Genomic DNA, 27,376 nt, shown 5'->3' with positions numbered 1-27,376 from the left:
GCTTATCTATCTAGGCTTTACCTAGGCTTATGATTAATTTCCATTAGAATTTAGTGTCAGGCAAGTGTTTTCCTCCCCCGAAGAATTAATATGTGTCTTCCATCAGACAATGAAAGCCACATAAACCTTTTTTTTGGCCGTCTTCCAATGGGTACTATTTGTCAGGTCTTTACTATACCACACTCCCTGCTTTAAATGTAGAATACCTCATCTAATCCTTACTGTCACATTTTGATGGGGGTGTTAGCTCCAAAGAGCCCATGCCAGATGTAATGCCTGAGAACCACAATTCCGCTGTGAGCCTTTTCCAGTGTTGTCCCCACCTCCTTTAACATTTCTGACTTTTGTGTTCATCCCCTCTCAGGCTTTTCTATCAGATCACCTCAAACCTTCATGGGAGCAGATTCTCTATGCAGAATCCGTTCTGAGGTTTTAGACTGGGTTTGTCTTTTTTAAAATTCGCTACATGTTCGTTTCTTCTCCACGTTCAAAACACAGCTTCCTTCAAATCTCTGCTCAGTGACTTTCCCTATTCCTTTCTTTTTTTCTTTTTTCTTTTTTTTTTTTTTTTTTTAATTTGAGACAGAGTCTCACTCTGTCGCCCAGGCTGGAGTGCAGTGGTTCGATCTCTGCTCACTGCAACCTCTGCCTCCCTGGTTCAAACAATTCTTCTGCCTTAGCCTCCTGAGTATCTGGGACTACAGGCACACGCCACCATGCCTGGCTAATTTTTATGTTTTTAGTACAGACTGGGTTTCACCTTGTTGGCCAAGCTGGTCTCGAACTCCGACCTTGTGATCCACCCACCTCAGCCTCCCAAAGTGCTGGAATTACAGGCATGAGCCACCATGCCCAGCCCCTGTCCCTTTCTCAGGATTAACTTTTCCCTTTGGGGACCAGAAGTTTCTCAAAGACATACAAATGGTTGCCAACGATGTCCCCTTCTTAGAAGAAATAAGGAAGAAATTGATGAGTAGATGAGCAACTATATCTAAGATCATGCCAGATGGTAGTAGTAATTTTGGTTCATTATCTCTGGCTTCTCAGAAGTAAGAGTTTGCCTGTTGTGTTTCCTGTGTCCCCTTGAAGAGGCTTGTATGGGGTACCCTGTTATTCATGAGCTGACCCAAGTCCTCATGGAAAACAGGCACCAGCCACCACCACCAGCATCCGCTCCTTTGGGGTACTCTGTGCCTCCTCCTACACTGTCTTCTCCCAGTGGGCCTGGTCTGCCTTGTGCCCATCCATGACTCTGTTGGACTTGGGAGGCTGTTGATCTTAGATCAAAAGCATTGAATTTGGAGACCTCTTTCTAGATGCCTCATGATGCCACAGCTCCTAGCCACCCTCCTCCCAAACCCAACGAATGCCCTTTCCTTTGCTTCTCACTGTGCAGGACATGCAGGTGACTGGCGTGGAGGATGACAGCCGTGCCCTGAACATCACCATCCACAAGCCTGCTTCCAGCCCCCATTCTAAGCCCTTCCCCATCCTCCAGGCCACCTTCATCTTCTCAGACCACATCCGCTGCATCATCGCCAAGCAGCGCCTGGCCAAAGGCCGCATCCAGGCAAGGCGCATGAAGATGCAGAGAATAGCTGGTGAGTGGCCGGACCCTGGCAAGGCGTCCTCTGAGCACTTGGCAGGGCAGGGCTATCTGTAGTTCTCACATTGACCTTGAGAACCCCCATAGCAAAGAAGAAGATACCTATGATTCAGGAATTGTTTTATGTGGGTACAAAGAAGTCCCATTTCCTGGGTGTTTGGTTTCTGATGAGTTTCTAGGGCTGCATGGAAGAGAAGAGGAGCCCTCCCTAGCAGGCAGGAGGCCAGCAATAAGTAGATACCAGTGTGGGACCACTCTTCTCAGCCCTTCACACTGAAATTCTCAAGCATATGTTAACAAAGCGCTTTGACATTCCTCTACCACCTCCGATCCTTAAAACAACTCTGAAGTTCTGTAGGGCCTGCTCTGCCCATTTTACGGAGAAGGAAACTGAGGCTCAGGGACTTGCCCAAAGTCATGCAGGCAGAACCCACAGGCAGAACTTCCTGCTCTAAAGCTTACCCCTTCCTCCTTCACCTTCCCAGTTCTTATAAGAGGCAGCCCTACTTGGTGAAAGGCTGGAACCCTTGGAAGGAAGTCATTTTACATTTCACGGGGATTGTGGTGAATTTCTGAGGAAGCCCAACACTGCCTAGTGTTAGGAAGGCCAAGATTTCTTAGAAGCAAAGGCACAGAAATGAGAGAGATGCGTTCATTGGGCAGGAAGGCAGGGCTTTCTCCTCGGCGTGGGGGGAAGGCATTCTGTCAACTCCTAAAATTTCAAACAGTCTTTCTCAAGATACCCAGTGCCATTCAGTTCAGGCACCAGTGGTCATCCTGGTGGCTGCTGAGAGGATTTTAAGCCCACCTGGGGATGTGGGCATGCTTTCTCAAGGGATAACTTTAAAATAAGCCCTTGACCAGGCACGGTGGTTCATGTCTGTAATCTCAGCACTTTGGGAGGCCAAGGCGGGTGACTCACTTGTGCCCAGGAGTTTGAGACCAGCCTGGGAAACATGGCAAGACCCTGTCTCTACAAAAAAATACAAAAATGAACCAGGCGTGGTGGCACACGCCTGTAGTCCCAGCTATTCGGGAGGCTGAGGCGGGAGGATCACTTGAGCCTGGGAGGTAGAGGTTACAGTGAGCCATGATTACACCACTGCACTCCAGCCTAGGAGACAGAGTGAGACCCTGTCTCAAAAATAAACCCTCAGAGGGCCAGTTTCTGGGCATTACCGATGCGATGATTTACTGTGCTGATTTGCACAGTCCTGCGTCCCACGTCGTCCCCGTCTCATTTCTCACTTAGCTGAAACTTGGCCTACAAAATCATTACTGAAGCATTTTGTAATGTGCAAAGTGACTTAAATCATTCAGCTCTTTCTTTTAAGATTTATTTTCAGGGAGTTGTTTCCCCTACACCCCACCCCCCCATGTAAAGCAATTTCTCACAGCTGGCATGAAGGCCAAATACTTCATTTGAAAATTGAGAATTATGCTGTAAAGTGGCTGTTAGAACTAACGCCTTGGGTATTTCTTAAATTGATTTTAAAAAGCCCCTCTAAATGGATATATTGGGAGATTTATTTATGGAAGGGAGGATAGTGGCTGAGACAGATGAACACCCACTCATAGTTACACATGTACATGCACATACATATTTTCACATGCTCCTTCACACGTGCAGATATACGTACACACATATATGTGTGAACTCTCTGGGCAGACTCAGCCCCACTCGCTTGCAGTCTGAAACAGCCTTTGTCAGGGTCCTTTACACATGGAAGCTGAGAATCCAAAGTAGAAATTGACCTAGCATCCATTCCACTCGAGGAGCCCGGGCTCGTACCCCTTTCTCCTTGGTCTCCAGCCTTGGCCTGAAGCCCTCACTTGGCATCTGCTTGGGCCTTGAGCCTCAGTGGGATCTTTGATGTTCCACTGTTCTCTCCAGCTCAAGGCTGCCTGCCGCCCACTTGGCATCTCCTAAGTGACGTGCCTGGCAGGGCCACAGCCACTACAATGTCCCCCCACAAATTCTCACCACCCCCCTCTATCCCACATGCTCAGAGTGAACCATGCTATTGTTTGACCGTAGCCCTCCTGGACCTCCCAATCCAGCCCACCACTGAAGTCCTGGGCTTTGGACTCGGCTCCTCCACCTCCACTCAGCACCTGCCTTTCCGCTTCTACGACCAGGGGCGCCGGGGCAGCAGCGACCCCACAGTGCAGCGCTCCGTGTTTGCGTCAGTGGACAAGGTGCCAGGTGAGCCAGCCCCCTGCCCTGCTCCACAGCTCGTTCGTCATGGTGGGCGTTCAAGGGCTTTCTCTCTGTGGAGCCTGTGTGAGCTGCCCTTCCTCTCTCAGAAGCCCAGTCGGCTGGCAGCACTGGCTTCTTAGAATTTATCAAAGCGCGGCACGAGATTAAACACAGCCCCCAAAATAAATTTTGACTTTCCCTTTAGTGTTTGGTTTGGTTTTCCAGAGATGTGTTGGGTATGTGGAAGAACTTCTCAGAACTGACTAAGAAGTTTCTTGGAAATTTCTTGGAAACATTTAAATGATTAGTGATGAAGTTGTGGGAGAGTAGTTTCCTTCTCCATGTAAGATGACTAGAAAGAGAGAGTGTGTTTGGTTCCGATTACAACCCCCTGAAGAAGTGAGACTTCTGAAGGAGTGGACAGCTGACCTGTGGACAGCAGAGCCTTCTTTGTCCACTCCTTCCATATGAGGGCATCTCCTCCCACTTTTGCCAAAGGTCATCTCTAACCCTCCTCCGCCCCTCCTCCCAAAACAGAAAATTGAGTGGAAAGTTCATTGCTGATTTGTCAGAGCGGAAAGGACCACTTCTCCAGGAGACCGAGTTCTCCCCTTCCTGTTCTGACATGTCTGCTTTAAGTAAATCCGTATGCACCCCCCCGATCCCTCGAAAGAGAGCCTTTCTTTTGATTGCAAAACTTTAGAACACCGGCCAAGCTCTCATTCACAACTTAACCCCTCCCCATGTAGGCCTTCAAACTGAAGTTGCAAGTGTTGTGAAATGTTTTCAAAAGCAGTTATTGATTTAAGAACAAAACGCAGCCGTATGAACCTGCTCAAAACCCGAGTCCTGGTTCCCCCACGTGATTTATTTTAGTTTCATTATTTGATTTGATGAATTTGTTATTTATATGTATATACTGTAGGCATATGATTTTTTAAAATCCAGACAGGAGATGATCAAATGAAAAACAAGTCTACTTGGCTTCAGAAGTAACTATTGTTAACAGTTTCTTGCCTGTCTTTCCAGAAATATTTCTTTGTATGTTATGCATATGTTTGTTTTTTACACATGGGGTATACTATATGTCTGATGCTGCACCTTGCTTCTTCTTCCTTAATAGAAAGTGTCACACATTAACACATATAAATCAACCTAGTTCTCCTTAACTGTTATATGGTATTTTGTCATATGGATGGGCAAAAAAATCTTTTTTGCTGTTTCATATTTGGGTCATTTCCAGTGTTTTGGTCTTACAGTATCACAGTGAGCATCCTTAGGGTATCTTTGTGTAATTGTGCAAATCTTGCATGTCTGTGTGATAAATTCCTAGCAGTGAATTTGCCAAAGGGGCAGGTTTTTAATCTTTGTATACGTAGTCCCAACATGAAGTCTAGAAGACAGTACACCAATTCACTCTGCCACCCACAGCTTGTGATTGGTTTCTTTCTTAAAACCAGTCTTAGGGCTGGGCGTGGTGGCTCATGCCAGTAATCCCAGCACCTTGGGAGGCTAAGACAGGCGAATTGCTTGAGCCCAGGAGTTTGAGACCAGCCTGGGCAACATAGTAAGACCTCATCTCTAGTATAAATAAAAAATTAGCTGGACATGGTGGTGCGCACCTGTGGTCTCAGCTACACTCAGGAGGCTGAGGTGGGAGGGTCACTTGCGCCCAGGAGGTTGACGCTGCAGTGAGCTGTGATTGTACCACTGCACTCCAACCTGAGCAACAGAGTGAGACCCTGTCTCAAAAAGAAAAGAAAAAAACAATGTTAGGCTGAGAGACTGATTGTGGCACCGCCTCTATTTTCAATGATGAAATGTGAGATGCTTCTGCCTATTTCAGCACCTGGAGGATTCTTTGCTTAAAAATTCTGCGGGTTGCTTCGTGTTCTGTAGCCGTGATTGCTAAGTAAATATAAAGTATGACTGAGTCTAAGTTAACTGAGAACAAATTGACCTGGTAAGAAATGACTTCTTTAGGCTCACTGAGGCATCTTTCAGTTTCGGAACTTACTGGTTAAGGAGGAAAACCCAGGCCTTATTTCCTCTCCGATCCCTTTTAGAATGATGTAGAATGTAAGTAAATAAATAGAGCCAAGTGGCACATTCTTCGGCATCTACATGATCATTTCTCTGTTTGCAGAATTCTTTAGGATAACTTATTGCTTACCTCTTCTACCCTGCCTGGCCTTCCAGTGGAGGGGTGAGAACATCAAATGCTGGGAATGTGGCCTGGCTCCAGAACCTGGGCCTGCCTGGCAGGGAAGTTGGCACAGCTGGGATGCCCCATGTCCTGTTGCTGGTCCCAGGGTCAGCAAGTGTGCGGCTGTGCCAACTGGGACAACAGCAAGTCAGAGGTGGCTGCTGAAGGCAGCCTCCACCCCTTGGCTGTCTCCCCTGACTGCCCCTGGTAGTGCCACTCAGCTATGAGGAGTGAGATGGGGACATTCTTATTTATCCCCCCACCCCTGCAAAGAGGGAGGCCTCACTGCCCTTCCACCTTGGCTTGGCACAAGAGCTGTGTCCCAAAGAGCAAGTTGAAATCCCTGAGCCTTGGCATGATGGGAGCATAGGCTGCCCCATCCCCTTCTCAGTAGTCAGGGTTCCCCCACAGCAGCAGCCATTCAGCATCTTGGAATCATTCTTAAATCTTCTCACCCCACTTCCACACCCACCAGCCTGCTTGGCCTCTGGAAAATAATGAGATCTGAGATCTCTTCTCCCAGATCACCCAAGATTGCAACAGAAGCCTTCTCAGGATCCCCAGCTTCCATTCAGCCAGTGGGATCCTTCTAGTACTTCAATCAGATTACATCATACCCTGCCTCCAGCTTTTTGGTAGTTTCCTGTTGCACTTAGAACAAAATCCACATCTCTCCTTCTGATCTTGGGTGATGGCTGTGAGATCCAGCCCCAACTGGCCTCTCAGATGAAATTTCCCCGATCCCAAGCTCACTCTAGCCCCGACCCCAGCTTTGCCAGTCCCTGCTGCTCCTCTAAGCCAGCGTTTCTCAGAGTTTTAGCCTCAGCACTCCCGTGTTTGTTTATGTGCTTAAAAAGTATTACAGAACTTAAAGAGATTTCGTTTAGGTAGATTATATTTATAGATATTTATGACATTAGAAATTAAAACTAAGAAATGCTTTTAATATATATTTATTGAATAAATCCATTGCATATATGCATAACTAACATAGTTTTCTATGAACAATAAACATACAAAATAATTTATCGTGCCCATTTCTGCAAGTCTCTTTCCTGCCTGGCTTAATAGAAGACATCTGGATTCTCCTCTTTGCTTCTGTTTTCGGTCTGTTGTGATAGCATGCATTCTGTGGCCTCTGGAAAACTCCTCAGTACACCCCTGGGAAAATGAACATAGAAGAAAAATGTCTTACTATTTTTATGAAAACAAGAATTTCCAGACCACACTTTGAGACCCACTCCGGTAAATCACTGCGGCCTTCCCTGCCTCAGGGCCTTGCACTGGATGTCTGTCCCGGGATGTTGGTAGCTGCCTTCCGCTAACGGCTCAAGTTTAGTCCGTGTGCCACCTCTTCAGAGGCCTGTTCGGATCAGCTCCTGGTTAGGGTTGCCCCTCCCTCCCTCCTCTGCATTGGCCTGGTTCCTTTTTTTTTTTTTGAGACGGAGTCTTGCTCTGTCGCCCAGGCTGGAGTGCAGTGGCACGGTCTCAGCTCACTGCAAGCTCCGTCTCCCCGGTTCACGCCATTCTCCTGCCTCAGCCTCCCGAGTAGCTGGAACTACAGGCGCCCGCCACCACGCCCGGCTAATTTTTTCTATTTTTAGTAGAGATGGGGTTTCACCGTGTTAGCCAGGATGGTCTCAATCTCCTGACCTCATGATCCACTCGCCTCGGCCTCCCAAAGTGCTGGGATTACAGGCTTGAGCCACCGCGCCCGGCCTGGCCTCTTTCAGTTTATCCACAGCACTGCGGTTCCTTACCTGGCTGATGCCTTTGTGTGCCTGGTCATAGTCTTTCTCCCCTGCAAAGAGGGTTGCCTGTATGGGAACCTTGTGTGCTGTTCACCCTGTATCTCGGTGCCTAGCTCTGTGCCCCTACTCAGTATTGTTGAGTGAAGAATGAGCCTGCATTTGTTCTCTGCTCAGCCTTGGAACAGAGCCCATCAAAGGCCTTCTCCCTTCTCTGAACACGGGAAGACAAGGAAAGTCCCTCTAGGGCCCCAGATACTTGGTGGTTTAGTCCATGGCACTTTGACAAGGGAACACAAAGGAACTGAGAACCCAGAAGACCTTAAGCAGCATCCCTCGGCTAAATTTCTGTCACCAACTGAGCAAGATGTGTGTCCAAGGACCGTGTACCCAGGTGACAGATTTAGGTTGGTTGCATATCAACTGAATTTCACCACCCTCCTCCTACTCAGAGTTTTACAGAAGCCAAAGAGTAGTGCCAGAGCGGGAGCTGGGCAATGGAGGGTGATTTGGTCATCAGAAACCTGGCCTGGGTTGGCCTCTGATGCTGTGACATCTCACCGCTGCCATCAAGGGCCCGTGGGTGCTGGGGCATGACCACTTCCCACCCTCCACAATGGTGCCCCTCCCCATAGGCCACACAGTGCATGGAGTCCTTGCTTCTGCCTGGGGAATAATTCACAAGGAGGAAAACAACTCTGGCTGCATGCCTTGGGGTAGCTGCCAGACAAGGGTGTTTTATTAGGACACATCTTCCGATTTTATCTGCGGACCCAGGTAATTGTCATAGAGCAGTTTGTCTCCCCTTTAGAAGCTATAAACGATTATATTTGATGAAAATATGCCTTTCATTTCCTTGGAGGAGATATTAAAGTAGTGTATAAATCAGGGCTAATAGGTGAGTAGCCACTTTGGTGTATTTTTCTTCTTCCATTTGGCTTAGAAAAAAAAAATCACAAGTTCTATTTATTGGCTGGTTTTATATTGATGGCTGTCACCCTCACAGAATGTTCAGCTTCACAAGGGACTGTGCGTGAGCCTGGCCAAGGAGGGGGGTCAGTGGCGGCCAGTATGTGGGGGTGGTGGGCAGGCATGGCCAGGTCTAGACTCTAGCCTGAGCTCTCTGTGGCTTTGAGGTGCCACGTTGCTGTGGTTAGTTCCTCATGGACCCTGCCCATGGCAACAGCTGCTTCTAGAGATAGATAGAATCTGCCATGATGGGCAGGGTGTCCAAAACTCGCCCACAAGACCACCCTTTCCATAAACTCTAAGTGGACCAGCAGAAGCCAGAGCAGAAGCTGTTCCCCAGAAATGACCCAGGGGTGCCGGGGGCTACAGCCTCCCAGAACAGCCTTGCTCCTCACTCTGGGCTCCTACTGGCCCAGTGGCTGCTTCAGGAGGCCACAGGGCACCGGAGCTGCTTACAGGTGTTCCCCTGGTGGGTTGGCAGGTGTGGGAAGGGCTGGCAGAGCACACAGCTCAGAGGAGCAGCCAGGCAGGTTGACATCTCCTGGCCCTTGCAGATGAGGGCTTAGTGACATGACAAAAAAGTGATGTGTTCCCACCTGGTTTACTATCAGCTGCTCCCCACCAGCCTGTTAACTCCGGGACAGGTACTGCTCTGCCTCTTCCGCTGCTCTCTCTCTCCTCCTCCAAACCCACCAGCCCCTCCTGTCACCAGCCCCTCTGTGTGGCCCATGGTCCCATACAGTCTGGCCCCTGCCCCCTTCCGGGATCAGCTCCCAGCCCTCTCTCCCCTCGGCTCTCTGCAGGTGACACAATCCAGCCCTTTAGCCACACTGACTGGCTGGCTGTGCCTCACCAGGGCCAAGCGCGTCCCGTTTCGGGGCCTCTGTTTTCACGCTTCCCTCCGCGTGGAGCCCACTGCATGGCTGGTTCCTTCTCAGCACTCAGGAGTCTGCTCCGATACCTCAAAAAGGGGCCTTCCCTGAGTGCCCGGGTCACCCTCGTTCTCTGCACGGCAGCTTGTTTTTAGTTGAGGTGAAATTTGCTTAACACAACATAAGCAACCATTTGAAAGTGAACAATTCAGTGGCATTTAGTACCTTCAAAGTATTGTGCCATCATCCCCTCCTCTAGTTCCAAAACATTTCCATTCCCCCAAAAGAAAACCCCATAGCCATTAAGCAGTCATCCCGCATGCCCCCTTCTCCCCAGCCCCTGGCATCCACTAATCTGCTTTCTGTCTCTATAGATTTACCTTGTCTGGATATTTCATATAAATCATACAATCTGTGGCCTTTCATGCCTGGCTTCTTTCTGTTTGCATCATGTTTTCAAGGTGCATCTGTCCTTCTTTTAGCTGAATAATATGCATTATATGGATAGACGTCGTTTTGCTTCCCCATTCATCCATCAATGCACATTTTGGGCTGTGTCTGCCTTTTGGCTATTGTGAATGGGCTGCTGTGAACATTCGTGCACAAGCTTTTGTTTGAACACCTGTTTTCCATTATTTCCGGTATATACCTAGGAGTAGAAAGTAGGTCATGTGACAATCTAACTTTCTGAGGAATTGCCCGACGGTTTTCCCATGGTCTTCATAGCCCTTAGCTTTAGCTGAAATTGCCTCTTGTATTCCTTGTTCTCTGACACTATCCTGCACTAGAATGGAAGGCACTTGGCCAGGGGGTGGGTACAGGGTTGTGGGGGACCTTGTTTGTCTTGTCCTTGACAGTACTGATTGATGCCTATGAAGTAGTTGATCAGTGAATACTGATGTGTGGGTGGATGGATGGATTGGTGGATGGGAGGCTGGGGGACAGAGGATGGGGCGGAGGAATTGTTCAGTCTTTTCCCAGCAGACTATAAACCCCTAAGGCCAGGGCATTTCTGTCTTACTCAGGTCTGGTACCCAGTGCCAGTTGGTGGTGGTTTGAGTGTGAGCTGGCAAGTTGGATTTCATCCCTTAAGAGCTAAGCTGGACTTTATTCACTTCCTGTCCCAGCTTCCTACTGGGTTTGGGGCTCCAGCTGTCTTGTGGTAGACATTTAACTCCCCTGTATCACCTGAGGTCAGGAGTTTGAGACCAGCCTGGCCAACATGGCAAACCCTTGTCTCTACTAAAAGTACAAAAATTAGCCCGGTGTGGTGGCAGGCACCTGTAGTCCCAGCTACTCAGGAGGCTGAGGCAGGAGAACCACTCGAACCCGGGAGGTGGAGGTTGCAGTGAGCTGAGATCTTGCCATTGCAGTCTAACCTGGGCGACAGAGTGAGACTCTGTCTCAAAAAAAAAAAAAAAAAGAATTTAACTCTCCTGCGTATCTGGGCCATGCCTTGCTTTTCACAGTGTTATCTTTATCAAAGGCACCTAAACCGGCATGGTCAGTCACGTGACCCAGAGTACTTAATAGTTCCATGGAAAAGCCTTGCCGGTTCTAGACCCAGCCCTTGGCAGCTGAGTAACTTAGGAAGAATGCAGAGATGACACTGTGCTACGAGCCAACTGAGCTGACCGCAAAGCCTCTGACCGCCATCTGAAAAGGAAAAAAGAAAATCGATGTTTCATTCATAGACTTCAGTTCAGACTTCTCCTCTGAGGATAACGTCCCAGGTGCTAATGTCATCTCATGTTGGCATTTCCTAGGAACTGATTTTGTAGGCCTGTTATTTTTCTAGTTTCTGATTATAAAACTGGAGTCAGTCCTCTCCTTGCAGCTCCCTAAGGCAAAAAATACCCTTTCTGGAGTCACACAGGAAGAAGGGCCTGGGGCTTCCTCCAGCTTCTCCATCCCAGTCTTAACCCTTTCCCACCCTTCAGCTCACAGCTTAGAGACTCGGGCCAGCAGGTTCGTGAGGCAGGTCCATGAGTTACAGAAACTTGATTCCTACCCTGAGGCCTTTTTTAAAGAAAAATTTATTGAGCTGCTAAGCACTTTATGCATTATTCTTATTCGAGCTTCCCAACAAGCCCTCAAAAGGAAGGTGTTACCATTTTCCTTTTCTACAGGTCAGAAAGTGGCCTACCCAAAGTCACAGCAGATACCCTCCCTCTAGTGTCAGACCCTGAGTCCCACCACCATGCTGAACCAACTTTTCATTCATAGCTGATGTGAATTTCCCTTTGCTGATTGTTTTTTTAAATGCTTAACAGCAGCCACCTAAGGCCTCACTGGTACCAGGCAAAACTACATTGTCGCCTCCAACTCTAAGCATGTTTTAGACAGAAAAATTCATATCTATTATTTCTGGAAGTGTGAGCTATAATTTGGAAGAATTAACCATGTCAGGCACTTTATAGGCATGAATTCTATCCTCCCGACCACCCTGGAAGCTGGTATCACTTGCTCTGCCTCACAGACAGGAAACTGAGGCTCAGAGCAAGACTGCAGAGCTCACATGAGACAGGCTGAGATCTGTACCTCCCCTTCCTGCCTCTAAGTCCCATTTGCTTCAAGGCTGGCATGGCTGCAGGTTGAATATTCCTTATCCAAGAAGCTTGGGACCATGAGTGTTTTGAATTTTGGATTTTGGGGGATTTTGGAATATTTGCATTATACTTACTGGTTCAGCTTCACTAATCTAAAAATCTGAAATCTGAAATGCTCCGATGGGCATTTCCTTTGAGTGTCATGTCGATGCTCAAAAAGTTTTGGATTTTGGATTTTCAGATTTGGATTGCTCAACCTGCAATGACTGAACTACTTCACATGGCAGCTCTGCCTGTCTCAGAATGTCAGAGATCAGTAGGATAGGCCCTCCTTAGAGACCTAAGGATGCCCCTGGTCTAAACAGAATGTTCCCCACTCCCCTCTTCATCATCCACCCTGGCATTGGCCCACATCCTCGTGCCCCAAGACCCACTTCCAGTGTGTCAAGGACAAACCTGCAAAGCAGCAATCCAGAAAAATACCCTGTCCTGAGACCACCACTTCCAAAGCAGGCTAGTGGTGCAGGGCTCATTCCTGCACAGGTTTGTCCCTGGTGTGCATGAACAAAAAGCGGAAAGATTACTTCAAAATCCTGCCTGAACAAAAGCAGCAGGATTTGAGCCCCTTTCAAAGCTTTCTGGCAATTGCCTCTAAGAGATCAGCCTTCAAGTGGTGAGGCAGGGGTGTGGGGAACAGATCCTACTCAAAAATCAGCCCTGAACTGAGTCCAAGGGGTCGCCTGTTTGCCAAGCCTGTTTTCAGGGCTCCACAGCAGCTGTGAAGAGAGAGAGCCTCAGGGAATCTGGAGCTGGGCTCACACAGCCAGAGAAGGAACCACATTCTCGGATCCAGGCCTGCACGGTTTCCCCACTCACAACATGCCCCCCAAAGACACTTTCCCAATAGACACAGTAGCACTTGCTGTGGGGAACCCTCTGTTGCTAAATATGGATGCAGTAGGCAGGGTCAGCCATCTTACCCAGACAATTTTCTGGGAGGTGGAGGGAGGGGAAGAAGAGAGTTCCAAAGAACTGAGTATTGCCTCACTCTTCGGGGTCATTACCTAGCTCAGGCTGCCAAAGCAACTGTATGCCCAGGAGCCTTCTGGTCATAAGAGTGTGTCAAATGGCAGGGAACATTTCCTGGTTGCTAATAGAGAAGCCCATGCAGGAGGTGTGGGGAGAGAACAGACCCCATTTGCAATCTGCCATTTGACCTGGGCTATACCTTAGAATGTTCTATAGGCTCGGGTGGGCCCACAGCAGGGCAGCCTTGCCAGCAGCACAGCACAGGCCAGTGTCAGCGCCAGAGCAAGTGGCTTGGCCGCACACCCTGTGTGCTCGCCAGCACGGGCCTGGCTCCCCACATAGGATAGAGCTCTCCAGCCTCATCTTCCAGCCTCCTAGTCAAGCACATTTCGTGCATAACAGTCAGAAAAGACTGGAAAACACCAAGAAAAGATCGAAGTTACCATATCTTGCCACCCCAGGGTGTCCATGATCAATTCCGGCACCCTTTTTTTCGTTGTTTTTCCTGTTCATTCACAGTGGGGTTTCTTTTCCCAGCAGTAGAGTAGTTGCCCAGGTAAGAAGCAACAGAGTGAAGGCACCCAGCACAAGCCAGAGTGTGTGGGCCCAAGTCCCAGCCTTCCACCTCCACGTGAAACTTGTTAGGTGGCCTTGACCCATTTAGTTCACCTCGTTGGATCTCGGTTTACTTATATAAGAAACAGGGGTGATGCTCAACAGTGTGAGTGGACTTAACAACTGAACTGTACTCTTACTAATGGCTCAGGTGGTAGAATTTGTTATGTGTACCACAACTGAAAAACAAAAAATGGGATAAAGATGTCCCTTCATTAGGCTCTTGTGACATAAAATGAGTTCATTCACCTAAGTGCCCGGAACAATGCCTAACCCATATAAAACGTGCAGCAAAGGTTGGCCGCTCTTAGCATTTTTGTTGTTGTTGTTGTTAGTTAAGAGCTGAGCCTTGGGACCCCAGAAAATAGGTTCCTTTTCTGTACATTAATCAGCACAAACAAAATTACCAATGCAGTAGCCCTTCTGCTGTCAATAACAAAGGCACACTGCCGTGACACAGAGTTGCTTTTTCACAGAGACTTTCCCTAGGTGTTGATGAAACACCTGGGCGTAATAGAGCAGGCAGAATTTTCCTCCTCACACACAAGAGGTCCTGTAATCTGCCTGAGGCCCCACAGCTCTCAGAGGCTGAGCCGGGGCCAGAGAGGAGCACAAATTCATCCCCCGAGGCCTCCAGCCCAGCACACATCCTGTCCCCTGGGGTGCTGACTGCCATCATTGGCACTGTGCCCACCTGAGCCAGGCAGTCCCCATGGAGCCTCCCAACAGCTCGGGGAAGCTAGTGTCATTCCTCAGTGCCCAGTGTCGCCCAGCTCACAAGTGGCCAGCCAGGGCTCCCTGCTTTCCACTCCATGAACCTTCATGCCCTCTGTTCTGAAGCGTATTCAGAGGCAGAACACCTGGAAATCAGGTGTGCTTTGGGAACCCCACATACTCTTGCCGTATTCTACTCCGTCGTGTGACCCAGGAGCACAGAAGTCATCAGAGAGCATGACTTGCATCTGTGTCTCAAGTCTGTCTCTAAAGGAAAAGTCCATAAAATCACCCAAGAAACATCCTAAGCCTTTTCTGATGGTATTTATTTTTTGCTTCTGAATCATTTGTTTTATCAACTGCAAGTTCTCATTAACAGACAAGTGATAGCAGATGCCAAGGTGTGAAGGCCCCTTTATGGCAGAAAACCGAGAAACAAAAAATTCCTAGCCCTTAATTCTGTATGTAAGTTGATAAAAGTCCACCTTGATTTGATGTTTGCCTTAAAATCTCTCTGACTAGCTCAAAGACAACCCCCTGGAACAAGGTTTGGGAACCACTTTCCCACTTCCCGAGAATTAGAGTGCCTTTGGGATCCAAGAAAATGAAATGCCAGCCGGGCGCGGTAGCTCATACCTTTAATCCCAGCACTTTGGGAGACCAAGGCAGGTGGATCACCTGAGGTCAGGAATTCGAGACTAGCCTGGGTGACAGATAGACTCCGTCTTAAAAAAAAAAAAAAAAGGTGAAATGCCAACATGGTGAAATCCCATCTCTACTAAAAATACAAAAAGTAGCCAGTCATGTTGGTGTGTGCCTGTAGTCCCAGCTACTCAGGAGGCTGAGGCAGAATTGCTTGAACCTGGCAGGCAGAGGTCGCAGTGAGCCAGGATGGCACCACTGCACTCCAGCCTGGGTAACGGAGGGAGACTCCGTCTCAAAAAAAGGGAAATGCCAAATAAGAAGCAGTATTGCCGAGTACACAGTTGGTGGGAAGGAGAGTTAGTTCATGAGGGCCCACTAAGAGTGGGAAAAACCAACGGAATCGAAAGGCAGAGATGTGGGGACAATGGTGCTTCAGAGACAGGCAGAAGCCATTCCATTTTCCAAGTGTCCCTTTCCTTCATGCCTCTGATGGCCTCTTCAAAGCACAGCAGCTCCTGGGGGCCAGGGTACGGGACTGCCTGGTGGAGAAGAATTGGGGTGGGGGAAGAAATGGCATTTTTAAAAGAAACTTCTACAATTCCAAGGAAGTGATATGACAAACATGTTGACAAGGATCAGGAAAAGGAAGGTTGGTTGAGCAAGCGTTTACTAAGGCCCTTGATGAATCAAATAAACACTGCACAGGGCTTACAGAGAAGCCTGGGGTTGTGGGGAGGGACTGTGAGCAAGTCTTGCCAGCTAGTGAGGCTCTGTGGTGCTTCTGGCAGGGCACATGCAAAGGTGTGGCTGCAGGGTAGGCATGAACAGAGAGCTGGGAAGCTCAGCAGGGCCCCATGGCAAAGCGCTTTGTGAGCTTGCCGCATGGGTCAAATTTCATCCTGGAAGCAGCAGGAAGCCATCGAAGGTTCTAAGACAGCAGGGCACATGGGCGGCAAAATGGACTTGGGTTTTAATTGACTGGAGTTGGGAAGGGCAAAGGAGAAGGGTGGAGTGGGAGGGCCACAAGACACACTCTAGCCCCTTCACTGCACGCTCACAGCTGTGCGTCAGGCGATGCCCATAGGCAGATGAGAAAGTCCCACAGGCTGGGGTGCGGCCTTCCTTACCTTTCTCTAGCCATTTGCCACTGTACTTGTACTATAGGATTATAATGCTGTTTCAAAAAACCTAAATGACCACTGTTTTCACTCAACAGCATATCCTGGAGTGTTTTTCATTTTAGTTTGCAGGCGCACCCTCATTCATTTTTGACTGCTGCGATCATCTGGTCAAACCACTGTTCATTGAGCCACTCCCCTACAGATGGATGTTTAGGTGGTGGCCGATTTTTCATCCTTTAATAAATAATAGGCATCTCCAAGTGCCCTTGCGCAAGGGTTTCCCCAGGGTGAATAACCATGAAGTGAAAACAGAAATAGCCAGGCTGAGAAACTAACAGGATTTGGTGACCAATTTGACTGAGGGAGTAGGAAGCCACAGAGCTAGCTTAAGGCAAAATCTTAAGAAGGCTTGGTTTCCCTCCCCGAATGTTCTCCGTGCATTTAGCTAGCAAGGGCGTCTCGATGATCCCAACTTCTCACCCAACAGTCCTTGTGACTTGTGGGTCTCGTTCTGTCCAGGCCTTCAGGAGTTGGGGTGACTGGAAAGGTCCCCAGGAACTGGTGGGGGTCTCCAGAGGCTGGCCCACTCATAGCTCGGCTTGTCATCTCAGACAGAGCAGGGGACAAGCTCTTCTACCGGCTTCCTGAGAGACAAGCTCCTCCAAACTTGGCGTGATAGAGACACCAGTGGGTTCTGTTCCCTCCGCCCGGCACCTCTGCTAAGGTTACAGCTTTCTACACTTCTTTTCTCTCTATAACCAGAATCCCATGACTAAAATACAGTTTTCTTTATTTGCAGCCGTCCAGCCATGGCATTTAGTATAAATGTGCTTTTCTCTAAAAACACACACAGTATTATTTTTTTTAACATCACAAATTCCCAAAGGGCCAGAAGTCAATATTATCCCAGTGTGATGGGAATGGCTGTTTTGCAACATCTCTTCACACTTAAACAGCCTGCTTCCTGAAGCCTCCGAGTAATCACAAAAACACATTCCAAAACCCATCAGCCTGGCTGCTGGATTGTTTTACCGTCTCCGTCACTCTCTGCTGTGAGCTCAGTCCTCGAAAGTCGCCTCCTCAATTTCCATGTTGTGGGTGAGAAATTCACGGCATGATTTTGGGAGCAGATGCTTCAACTGTATGAACTACAAAGTTTGGACTGCGACGTGCAGTGACTCCTCTGAAAATATTTGCTAGCTGGTAAAATTCAGTCTTATGGCATATGTGGTCTACTTCTAGCCTTACAGACTTATTTAAGGCCCCAGGATAAAAATCCTATTTATCGAATGCCAGCTATGTGCTAGGCACTGGGCTAGGTGCTTTACACAAAACAAGGAGATTTTGTAAATACTGTGTAGAGTTATTAGCCCTGCTTTTATTGCTGGGGCAAGCAAGAGTCAGCAAGCAAGGTCCCCTGCCCAGATCTCAAAGTTCGTCCCTAGAGACGGTGCCTGCTTCTTCTAACTCTTCTACCGGCTTCCTGAGAACAAAAGTTATCTCCTGTCCTTTGTTCTTTCTTTTCCTGCTAAGTCGATTTGAAGGCTCTGCAGAGTTTCTGAGGTAACCTACGTGCCCCTTTGTTGTGGCTTTCTGAGCACTGACCTTACTGGCCCACGGCTGGGTCTCCGGTGCTGGGTTCCAGGCACGCTCCAGCCTCCTGGCTCACAGATGTCCCGTTGAACCTAGGGACGGCCGGATGGCAGGAAGAGTCAGTGTGGACGGAATGAGCCTTCCTCAAAAACCCCCACCACCGCTCTTAGTAACCCGGAAAAAACTCTGAAATAGTTGACATTTACAAAGTCTTGGGCATTTGGGGAGAAAAACATTCCCTTTTTTGCCAGATTTCCAGCATGAAGCCCAAGGGAGATGTCCATGGGCTCAGCACAGTGGTCTAGCATCTCGAAGCAGTGCTTGGCCCGGTGGAGGCCATGCACTCCTGCCCTCCCGGAGGGCCCATCCTGCCCTCTCTCCACATCCAGCAAAGGACAAATGCAGAATCTGACCTGTCCTCCTGTCCCCACCATGTCCCAAAGAGTGGCCCTTTGTGCTGACCCAACACAGAGCACCTGAAAGACTTGCTCAAGCTGCTAGACTTGAGCGGCTTGAAAGCCACCATCATCAGAGCACCTGCCATTGTGCTGTCCAAACTGTGCCACAGCCCTGCCAAGGAAGCCATTGCAATCAAGAGGCTAGAGCCACACATCCTGGAGCCAGACCCCCCAGGTTCAAATCCACACCTACCGCTAGACAGCTATGTGATGTCAGGAAGTTCTGTGAAGCTCCTGAGCCTCCATGTCCCCTTCTTTCAAATGGGGCTGATGATAGGACCTGCCTCACATGGCAGGAGCTTAGCGGGGCCAGCATTTTACATGTGAGTGCTTCGTGTTATTGTAGTGTCATAATGGCCACTGCTGTTGAGGAGGAGGGAGCCAGGGCTCAGAGGGAGAGAGCTGCCTGCCCAAGGTTGCAAGCTCAGGGGTGGCAGGCCAGCACTCCCAGCTTCATGGCCCTGGCTGGGGTCCCTTGCAGGGCAGTTGGCCTGGCTCCTCCAGGCCTCTCCGTAGGGTCCTCCCAAGTATTCTAGCCCGTGCCCTTGGGCTCTGCCAGCCGTATGGGCAGCACCGGGCAGGTGGACTTGTGAGCACCTGCCCTATTAGAGCCATGGAAGGCACCATCTCTGGCATGCTTCCTTCTGCCAGCCAGTGCACACCAAGTGCCTCCTGCAACCCGTCCTAGGCCCCTGTGCAGAGGACAGCTCACTCAGGGGAGGCAGACATGGAAAAGGATGACCGTGGGGCCAGGGAGATAACTGAAGTGGTGGGGACATCAACAGGGCAAGTCACCCAGAGGGTTCATGCAGCCAGAGCACGGGGTGTAGGGGGTACTGGGTTGTCAGGGACCATGGGGATCTGGAGAGGTGCAAGGAGGCATGTGAGTTTCATTCTGCTTGCTCTGGGTGGCCTCGGGGCCCTGAAGCAGGGAAGTGGCTGGACCTGACGCATGTCTGTTTAAGCTTCTTGCACGTACCGGGTGGTAAGTGGATTGGAGACAGCAGTGCAGGGCCACTGGGGTCCCTGCAGAAACCAGGGCAGCTGGGTGAGGGAGGGTGTGGGATATGGGAGGTGCCCTTGGCTAGCATGGTCAGTGATGGGGGTGGGGTTATGACAGATCTGCTCCTAGAATGGCGCTGCCTCTGCACATCGTGTAGCAGCTTGGGACAGGCAAAGCATTTCCCATATGTGATCTCAGTAACTGCAAAGCATAGTGAGATGGGAGAGGCTTGAGAGGTGAGGTGACCAGCACAGGTCACACTGCAGGAAGCAGTAGTGTGCTTTGCACTTGGCCCCCGCACTGTCCTGAGGTTGAAAGGCTTAAATGACTCAGGCATTGGGGACATTTGACAGAGCATTCTGTGAGACTCATCGAGCTGCCAGCACTGGGCTAAGTATCTCTATAGCCCAGCAAACAGGGAGGAAGGTGTGGTTACTCTCCCTGCTTACCAGGGGAGGAGGCTGAGACCCAGAGAGGTGAAGTAACTTGCCCAAAGTCACTCAGTGGTAGGTGGTGTTGCTGAAACTCACTGCTAGGCCATCTGACTCCCATAGTCTGCTCAGTCCAGTGTCCAGGGATCCTCCTCAGGGCCCAGGAACCTGACAAAATTCTTGGCCTTGCCCTGGGGGAGTTGTAGTTGGAAGCTGGGGGCACTGTGATTGTACCTGCAGCCTCACATGCGTGGTTCCTGGGCACGTCTATCAGAGTGCAGTGATGAAGCAAGCCTGGAGATGCCTGTGCTTGGCCAGTGGCACTAAGCAGCTATCTAGGCTTCATGAGCCAAGCGACATTTGCCCGATAGGTGTGATGTGTCAACAGCTTTTTCTCCTGCTTTTCATAGCCCCTGCTGGCTCTCAGCTAGAACTCTTTTTAAAAATCATAAAAAGGCACTGACTTGCAGTGGTGCACACTGGTGCAGCCCAGGCACAGGAGCCTCTGCAGTGGAGATTTAAGGTCTGCTGGTCAGGAGCAAATTTAGAATCTTTCTGGAAGGTTCTGGGTCTGGCCAAGAGTGTAGTTAAGCCCTTCAGTGATGTGAGTTTGGGACTTCTTTAGCTTGTCTTCATGGATCTACAGAGGTAGGCTTCTGAGGAAAGCAGTGGCATATCTTTTCGTTCATTCCTTTTTCCAGTAAACTTTTTTTTTTTTTTTTTGGGACAGAGTGTCGCTCTGTTGCCCAGGCTGGAGTGCAGTGGTGCAATCTCAGCTCACTGCAACCTCCGCCCCCTGGGTTCAAGTGATTGTCCTGCCTCAGCCTTCCGAGTAGCTAAGATTACAGGTACCTGCCACCACGCCCGGCTAATTTTTGTATTTTTAGTAGAGATGGGGTTTCACCATGTTCGCCAGGCTGGTCTCGAGCTCCTGATTTCAGGTGATCCACCCGGCCTTGGCCTCCCAAAGTGCAGGGATTACAGGCATGACCCACTGTGCCCAGCCTATCCAGTAAACATTTATTGAGCACCTACTGTGTGCCAGGCCCTGTGCTTAGGGTTGGTGACCTGGTGAGCTTGCAATCTTGTGAAAGTAACAGACAGCATTCAAGTAATCACACCCATGACTAATGCATTTATAATAGAGAGCCTGGCTGGTCTAGTAGGGATGGGGAAGACATCTCTGAGCAGATGAGTGGGCAGATACCATGCCAGTCCTCAATTGACCTCAGGAGGGATGGCACCAGGTTCCAGAGGCTGAAGAAGAGACTTGGTGCCAGCGAATGAGACATAGGGTTCATCAAGGACTTAATGTATAGGGTCGGTCCAGTGGCAGCAGGCTGGATGGGAAAACCACAGCCGCTTGTAGAAAGCATGCCCCTTAGATAGTAGTTTCCCTTAGCACCCTCCCGCTAGCAGCCTCTACCTGGCAACCTTAATTTAACCTAAAGCAAAGGGCTTAAGTGAAGCTACTGCTGTCAGCTGCACCTGCCATCCAGCAGATCGTGAGAGTGTTCCTCAGAGCAGACGGGATAGGGAACAGCATGTGCGGGGGCGCTGCGTAAGGAAGGACCAGGGCCCAGGGTGAGGGCAGGGGAGGCTCCCCGGCTCTCCATTGATGTGACACCTTCTGCGTTTGAAGCTGTTACAGGCATCTTCCATGCATTCATTCACTCATCATCAGAACCTCCCTGGGGAAAGGTAGGCTTATGTTCTTTCTGCAGTTGAGGTTTTCTGAGGCTCAGGGTGGTTAAATAACTTACCTGGAGTTGCACAGCTACTGCACAGCAAAGCCAGTGTCCTGTCCTGGCTTGGCCTGACCCTGGCCTCCTGCTCTGTGTTCTCATTTTTTATTCTTATTCCCTATCCTGTGTTGTTGCTGATAAGGCTCAGAGGCCTGCCAGAAGGATCAGAACCCTGTAACTATCAAGCCCATTGGAGGATAATTCTAGTCATTGACCTTAAATCTGCAAACCCAGAACCTCACCTTGAGAGTGCCTCCTAGCCCTGTCGCTAGGCACTTTCTCAGAACACTACTAGGCTGGTCATCTCCCGAGCTACCTCATGCACCTTAGAGTGAATACATCCCTGAAACTTGGTAGGGAACCGCACCCAAATGAGCAAATCGTGCTGTCCCAGGAGAGCAAGGAGCTGAGTGAACATCCATCCTCCTGGGGCTTCCCTGCAGCCTCAGGCAGGAGAGCGGCCTCCGTCTCCTGTTGCCACGGGTGACAAGGCCTGGTCAGCTCAGCATAGCCCTTGGGTCGGCTCCTCACTCCTCCAAGCAGGCAGCCGTGTTCATTCTCCATCCTGTACCTCCACAACTTCTGTGGGACAGCCAACTAGGCGATCAGGAAGCCACTCAACTGGAATCCCACAGCGGCAAAGAAAAGCCGAGGGGGACCCACAGGCTACCCTAACAGTGCCCAGGTGCCCAGAGGCATCGTTCTTTTGAAAGTACGGAGTCCTGGCACCTGTAGGATCCTTGCCAGCTTGAGGCCCAGGCCTGAGCCAGCCCAGGCCTGTGGTCCTCAGCCCTAGCTGTGCATTTTTAAATCACCTTGAAAGCTTTTAGAAAAGCCCAATGTCCAGGCCTAACCCAGTTAAGTCAGAGTGAAGAAAGGGCCATTGGTGACATTCTCTTCTGTAGGAGCAGTAGCTCTAGCGTGCCTGGGGTAGGAGGGATTCTGGGTATAGGAGTGGGATGTTTCATGCCCTGGGCCCAGTTTCAGGAGAGGCCAGTTCCACAAAGCTTGTCATGCCTTCTGCAAACCCACTTTGGGGACGGCTGTGCTAAGAACTGGGAAATGGGTTCTGGATGATCCTGCCCTCCTGGAGTTCATGGTGTCCTGGGGCTAACTCACCTTTGTACTAGACCTAGCTAGGGCTGGGAAGGCTCTGAAAGGTGGTCTTGAAGGATGAGCTAGGTTTCACATGGTGCATCCCGACAGGGGGAATGATTGGGCTGTGAAAACCAGCATGTGCATATGGGTCCTGCAGGCAACCTGAGGATGGGGGTCAGCAGGAGATGAAGCCACGTGGGAATGGCCCCTGTTCCCGATTACCTGTCCTGGACTTGGTCGGAAGGCCCAGGGAACAGCTGATGGGCTTCAAGCAGAGGGCTAAGTTCCCACTCTACCCGACCACACACAGCCCTTGGAGCAGGAAAATAGTCACTCGCGGGGCCGTCCTTAGGGCAGGCTACCCATGGGGCCCAATGACCCACACTTAGCTGGAGAGAAGAGGCAGCCAGCAACACTTCCTTGAGTCACACAACTGGAGCCCAAATCCACCCATTAGTCCAGTGTCATCTGCAGCCTCTCCCACTCCTGCATCCAGTCCCTCCCCAAGTCTGTTAGCTCTACTTGGGAGATACAGTCATGACAAGGACCTCTCACCACCACACCTGTCTCCTGGGCGAAGGGCTGGGTAATTTCTTCTTTAAGCAGCAGAGAGTTAAGCTTTTAGGGCCATATGGTCTCTGTTGCAACAAGCCTTTCCCATTTCAGCCAAAGCAGCCGTAGAGGATACATCACCGAGTGAGTGGGGCTGTGCCCCCCTCAGTCTTCACTGGCAGAACAGCAGGTGGCTGGATTTGGCCTGCAGGGCATTGTTTGCTGACTCCTCATCTTGGCCAAGCCTGGGCCAGTGGCTTTAAAGTCAGCCCCACTGTTTCTCTCCTTGCCCTCTATGGTCTATTCTTAGCACCAAAGATCCTTTCAGGGTGTGAGTTAGGTCACGTGTCTCCTCTACTTAGATTCTTCACTGGCTCCCATCACTCAGATGAAAGCCAAAGTCCTCACAGTAGCCCCAGGTTTCACATGGTTTGGTCCCTCTGTACTTCCTGACACTAACCTCACTCCCCGCCCACCATGGTCCCCTTGGCCCACTCCAAGGCAACTTAAGGGGCCTCCCCTGAGCCTTGACCTTGCTAGATATGCTCCTATTTGGGGGACCCTGACCTGGGTGGCCTCTGTTTGGAGAAGTCACCCTGGGTACCTCTGTGGCTCTGTCCTCACTTCCTTCAGGTCATTCTTCAGACCTCACCATCTCAGAAGGTCTTCCCAGACATCCTATGTAATGGCAGCCCTGTCCCCACTCCCAGCACTCCAGGGGTCTCTACTTGCTCATTCCTTCAGAGCACTCAGCCTCTCCTGACATTTTCTATTCCTTGACTGGCCCTGCCCTGTCCTCTCCCATTATCAAACTGTGAGCTCCAGGAAAACAGGCACTGTGTTTTGTTTACAGCTGAATTTCCAAGTCCTGGGCTATACTAGACATATAGGTAGTGCTTGGTAAGTACTGGATAAATGGATGGATGGATGGATGGATGGATGGATGGATGGATGGATGGATGGATATTTGGGTATAGGTGGATGAATGAATAAATAGATGAATATTGAAGATGGATAAATGGGTAAAGGGATAGATGGATGAATGGATGTAGAGGGAGGGAGGGATGGATGTAGAGGGAGGGAGAGGGGACAGATAGATGTAGAGGGATTGATGGATGGGTAGAGAGGGATTAACGGGTAGGTGGATTGATTGGTATAGAGGGATAGATAGAAGCCTGGATAGATAGATGGATTGGCAGATGGGTAAATTGGTAGGTGGCTGCTGGGTGGATGGATAGATAGATGTACAGGGATGGATGGATGGATGGATGGATGGATGGATGGATGGATGGATGGATGGATGGATGGATGGGAGGGAGAGAGGGATGGATGGATGATGGAGCCAACAAATCTTTAATCCCCTCTTCTGTGTGCTAAACGTTGTTCACTGGGGACTCAGAGGTCAGTCAAACTAAACAAATCAGGCCCTTTGGAGCTCATGAGCACTGTGGACACCTTAGATAGTCTAGAACTTCCCACCATGTTTGGCGCCCTCAGGGAACTGTCAGATGCTGGGTTAATGTCCAGTAAGGGGATCTGACCCAGACCAGGTGTCTGGGAAGGCTTCTCGGAGGAAAGGATGTTGACCTGGGAGGAGGAGGTAGAGGAGGAGTGCTGAGAACCTTGTGTCCCAGACAGGGGCTGCCATAGACAGGAGAGCATTGATGTCTCAGCCCACAGGCTGCCTAATCCCCAAGGAATGAATATGTTGCTGCCCATGTGAACCTTGCACCAGTTTGGCCAGGCATGGAATTCCCCCTTGTCATCAATTTCCGCCCTGGCCAGATAAGGGGAGCTGAGACCCCAGTCCTGTATCCCAGGTAGATATTCAGCCCAGTACGCCCTGCAGTGGCCCTGACTACCCGCATCATTAGCACAAAAGGAGGAATTTGGGCTGGGATATTTTCCTGTGATGAATTCTTTGGAAAGGGAAAGTTCTTGGACTTGAGCCTGATTTGAAGATTAAATGTTTTGAGCCACGTGCAAGAGAATGGCCGACAGAACCTGGAGGGGGCAAGGTTCTCTGAGGGCGAGGTTCCAGGTCGCTCTGCAGGGTTGGGAGTAAAGTATTTGTAATCTGCTACAAGCTCTACTCAGAGCTTCTTAGGTAGGGGATGAAAATGTTCTAAACTGACTGTGGAGATGGTTGCACAACTCTGTGAATACACTTAAAGTCCATGAATTGTACACTTTAAATGGGTCCATTGTACAGTATGTGAATTCTATCTCAATGAAACTGTTGTATTAAAAAATACAGCTCTCAACTTGTCAGACTGTCACAAAGCTGTCATCAGACAGCACATAAAGACCAGATTATCTCATTTGTGTCCCATTTTGATCATAAAATAGTTCAATTTATGTAACATTTTCCTTAAAGTAGTCCAAATGTAAAAAAAGAAATTGGAAACTACAACACATTCCGGAATAATTTGGAAACCTTGATGCAGTCCAGACTCACCTGGCACCCTTTCTCTTCCCTAAAACGTGCCTTTTTTCCATTTCTTTTTGACTTTGGAGAAAAAAACTCTGTTCTTACTGGTAAAATAGCCTCCTGTTCCTTTTTCTTTCCTGTAAATTATGAGATAAGTTTGCATTTCATACCTTTCCAGAAATCTCTGTTGATTGTGGTCTGACCTCAGAAGCATGATTTCTGGGAAAGAAAGAAAGTATTAGAATCACTGCTGTGAACATTAGAAGTGCGGTGAGCAGTTCGTGTTGTGGATTTGAGATGGAAAACAGGTGACCAGTACCTGCTTGTTGCTCTAGAACTTACTTCCTGGTGCTGCTAGATGGTATGCCAGCAACTACGTCCAGCTCATGCCAATGACTTTTAAAAATGTCATCCCAAATGCCACACGCTATGTCTTGGACGTAATTAGGGCTAGTTGTGGCCTTTTTGTATGGTGGAAACCTCCACCTCCTGGTGGAGGAGGTCTGGAGGCAGTAGAACTTGACAATCCAGGTACTATTTATTGAGCAATTACTGTGTATCAGACACTGTGCTAAGCAAGGTTGTGTGTACTCTTCTCACTTAATCCTCACAATGATGTATGACATAGAGATTATTCCCCCCATATTATGCCAGAGAAATGGAGGCTCAAGGCTACAATTTCTATTACACAGCCAGTCAGCATCAGGGCTGTGGCTGGCCTTGATGGAGCAGGCCAAATCCAGCCCTGCAGGCCAAATCCAGCCACCTGCTGTCCTGCCAGTGAAGACTGATGGGGGCACAACCCCACCCACTTGGTGGCGTATCCTCTATAGCTGCTTTGGCTGCAATGGGAGAGACTTGTTGCGACAGAGACCATATGGCCCTAAAAGCCTGACTCTCTGTCCTCCTCTACCTCCTTCTCCCATGTCTGTCTGCCCCAAAGCCCACCCTCTTAGCTTATATTATGCACCTTTGTTTCCCTGTCCATACCCCAGCCTTTAGACTCCCAGGCCAGTGCTCCATCCCCTGTATGGCCAGGAAAGCACAGCCATCTTGTAGGACCAGGAGCAGCTCAAATAATGAGCCAACAGCTGGCACCCTTCCTCCAAGCACAGCGATGTACCAGAATGCTCTCCCTCCTGTGACAGGTGATGTGCCCTTCAGTTCAGGCCCAGAAGAGCCACAAAAGAGAAGCTCCAGCAGTTCTATGTAGGAGGCAGGATGTCCTTCTGTCCAAAGAAGGGCTCTCATGATTATTTATTCATTGTGAAAGGGAAGAAAAAGATAATAGAGTTTCCTGGAAAGGGATGAAAGTTCACTATGATAAACTCCCAAAAAGCAATCAAAGGCCAAAGAGGGCAGAAAAATAAAGGACGAGGAGAAAGAGAGATGGTGAATCAAAGCAGCCAGTATGTTAGCAGAGTCCAGGGGAGGGGCCGGGCTTCACAGGCAGGGAGGTGTGGGGCCATCAGAGCACAAGTCACCAGTGGCAGTGAGTCAGGCAGGCAGCGGGACTTGACCCCACAGAGTCACTGAGGCCCTGGGGATGAGCTGATGATGACAGGAATGGATAGAACCAGTCAGCTGTTTTGCTATTACTGCAGACCCATTGTATTAATTTTTGTGCATTAATACATGAACGTAGAATATTATAAATGAAAACTGAGAAGCTACAGGAAGGAGAAATTACAATCCTATCAACCCAGAAGAAAACATTGTTAATATTTCTGTTTACTTTCCACTTCTATCTTCCCTGTTTTGTCTCTTTCTCTCACTTAAAAAAAAAAAAAA

General features: G+C 49.4%; 1 protein-coding gene across 2 annotated transcripts in view; it reads left to right on the top strand.

Annotated features, from left to right (window-relative positions):
* CLEC16A (C-type lectin domain family 16, member A) overlaps nt 1-27,376 on the top strand; it is a 249,531-nt gene that overhangs the window by 190,115 nt on the left and 32,040 nt on the right. The window contains exons 20-21 of one of the 2 annotated variants that reach the window (XM_011988119.1): nt 1,397-1,601; nt 3,645-3,812. In XM_011988119.1, coding sequence (XP_011843509.1) covers nt 1,397-1,601; nt 3,645-3,812 — 373 coding nt within the window. Of the gene's footprint in view, nt 1-1,396; nt 1,602-3,644; nt 4,011-27,376 lie in introns of those variants that run through there. The other variant, XM_011988120.1, reaches the window with a different exon arrangement.

The sequence above is a fragment of the Mandrillus leucophaeus genome, unplaced genomic scaffold, assembly GCF_000951045.1.
Source record: "Mandrillus leucophaeus isolate KB7577 unplaced genomic scaffold, Mleu.le_1.0 Scaffold323, whole genome shotgun sequence".
In the NCBI taxonomy this organism is placed as follows: domain Eukaryota; kingdom Metazoa; phylum Chordata; class Mammalia; order Primates; family Cercopithecidae; genus Mandrillus; species Mandrillus leucophaeus.
Note: the sequence above shows the minus strand (reverse complement) of the source record. Positions and strands in the feature narration are given on the sequence as shown.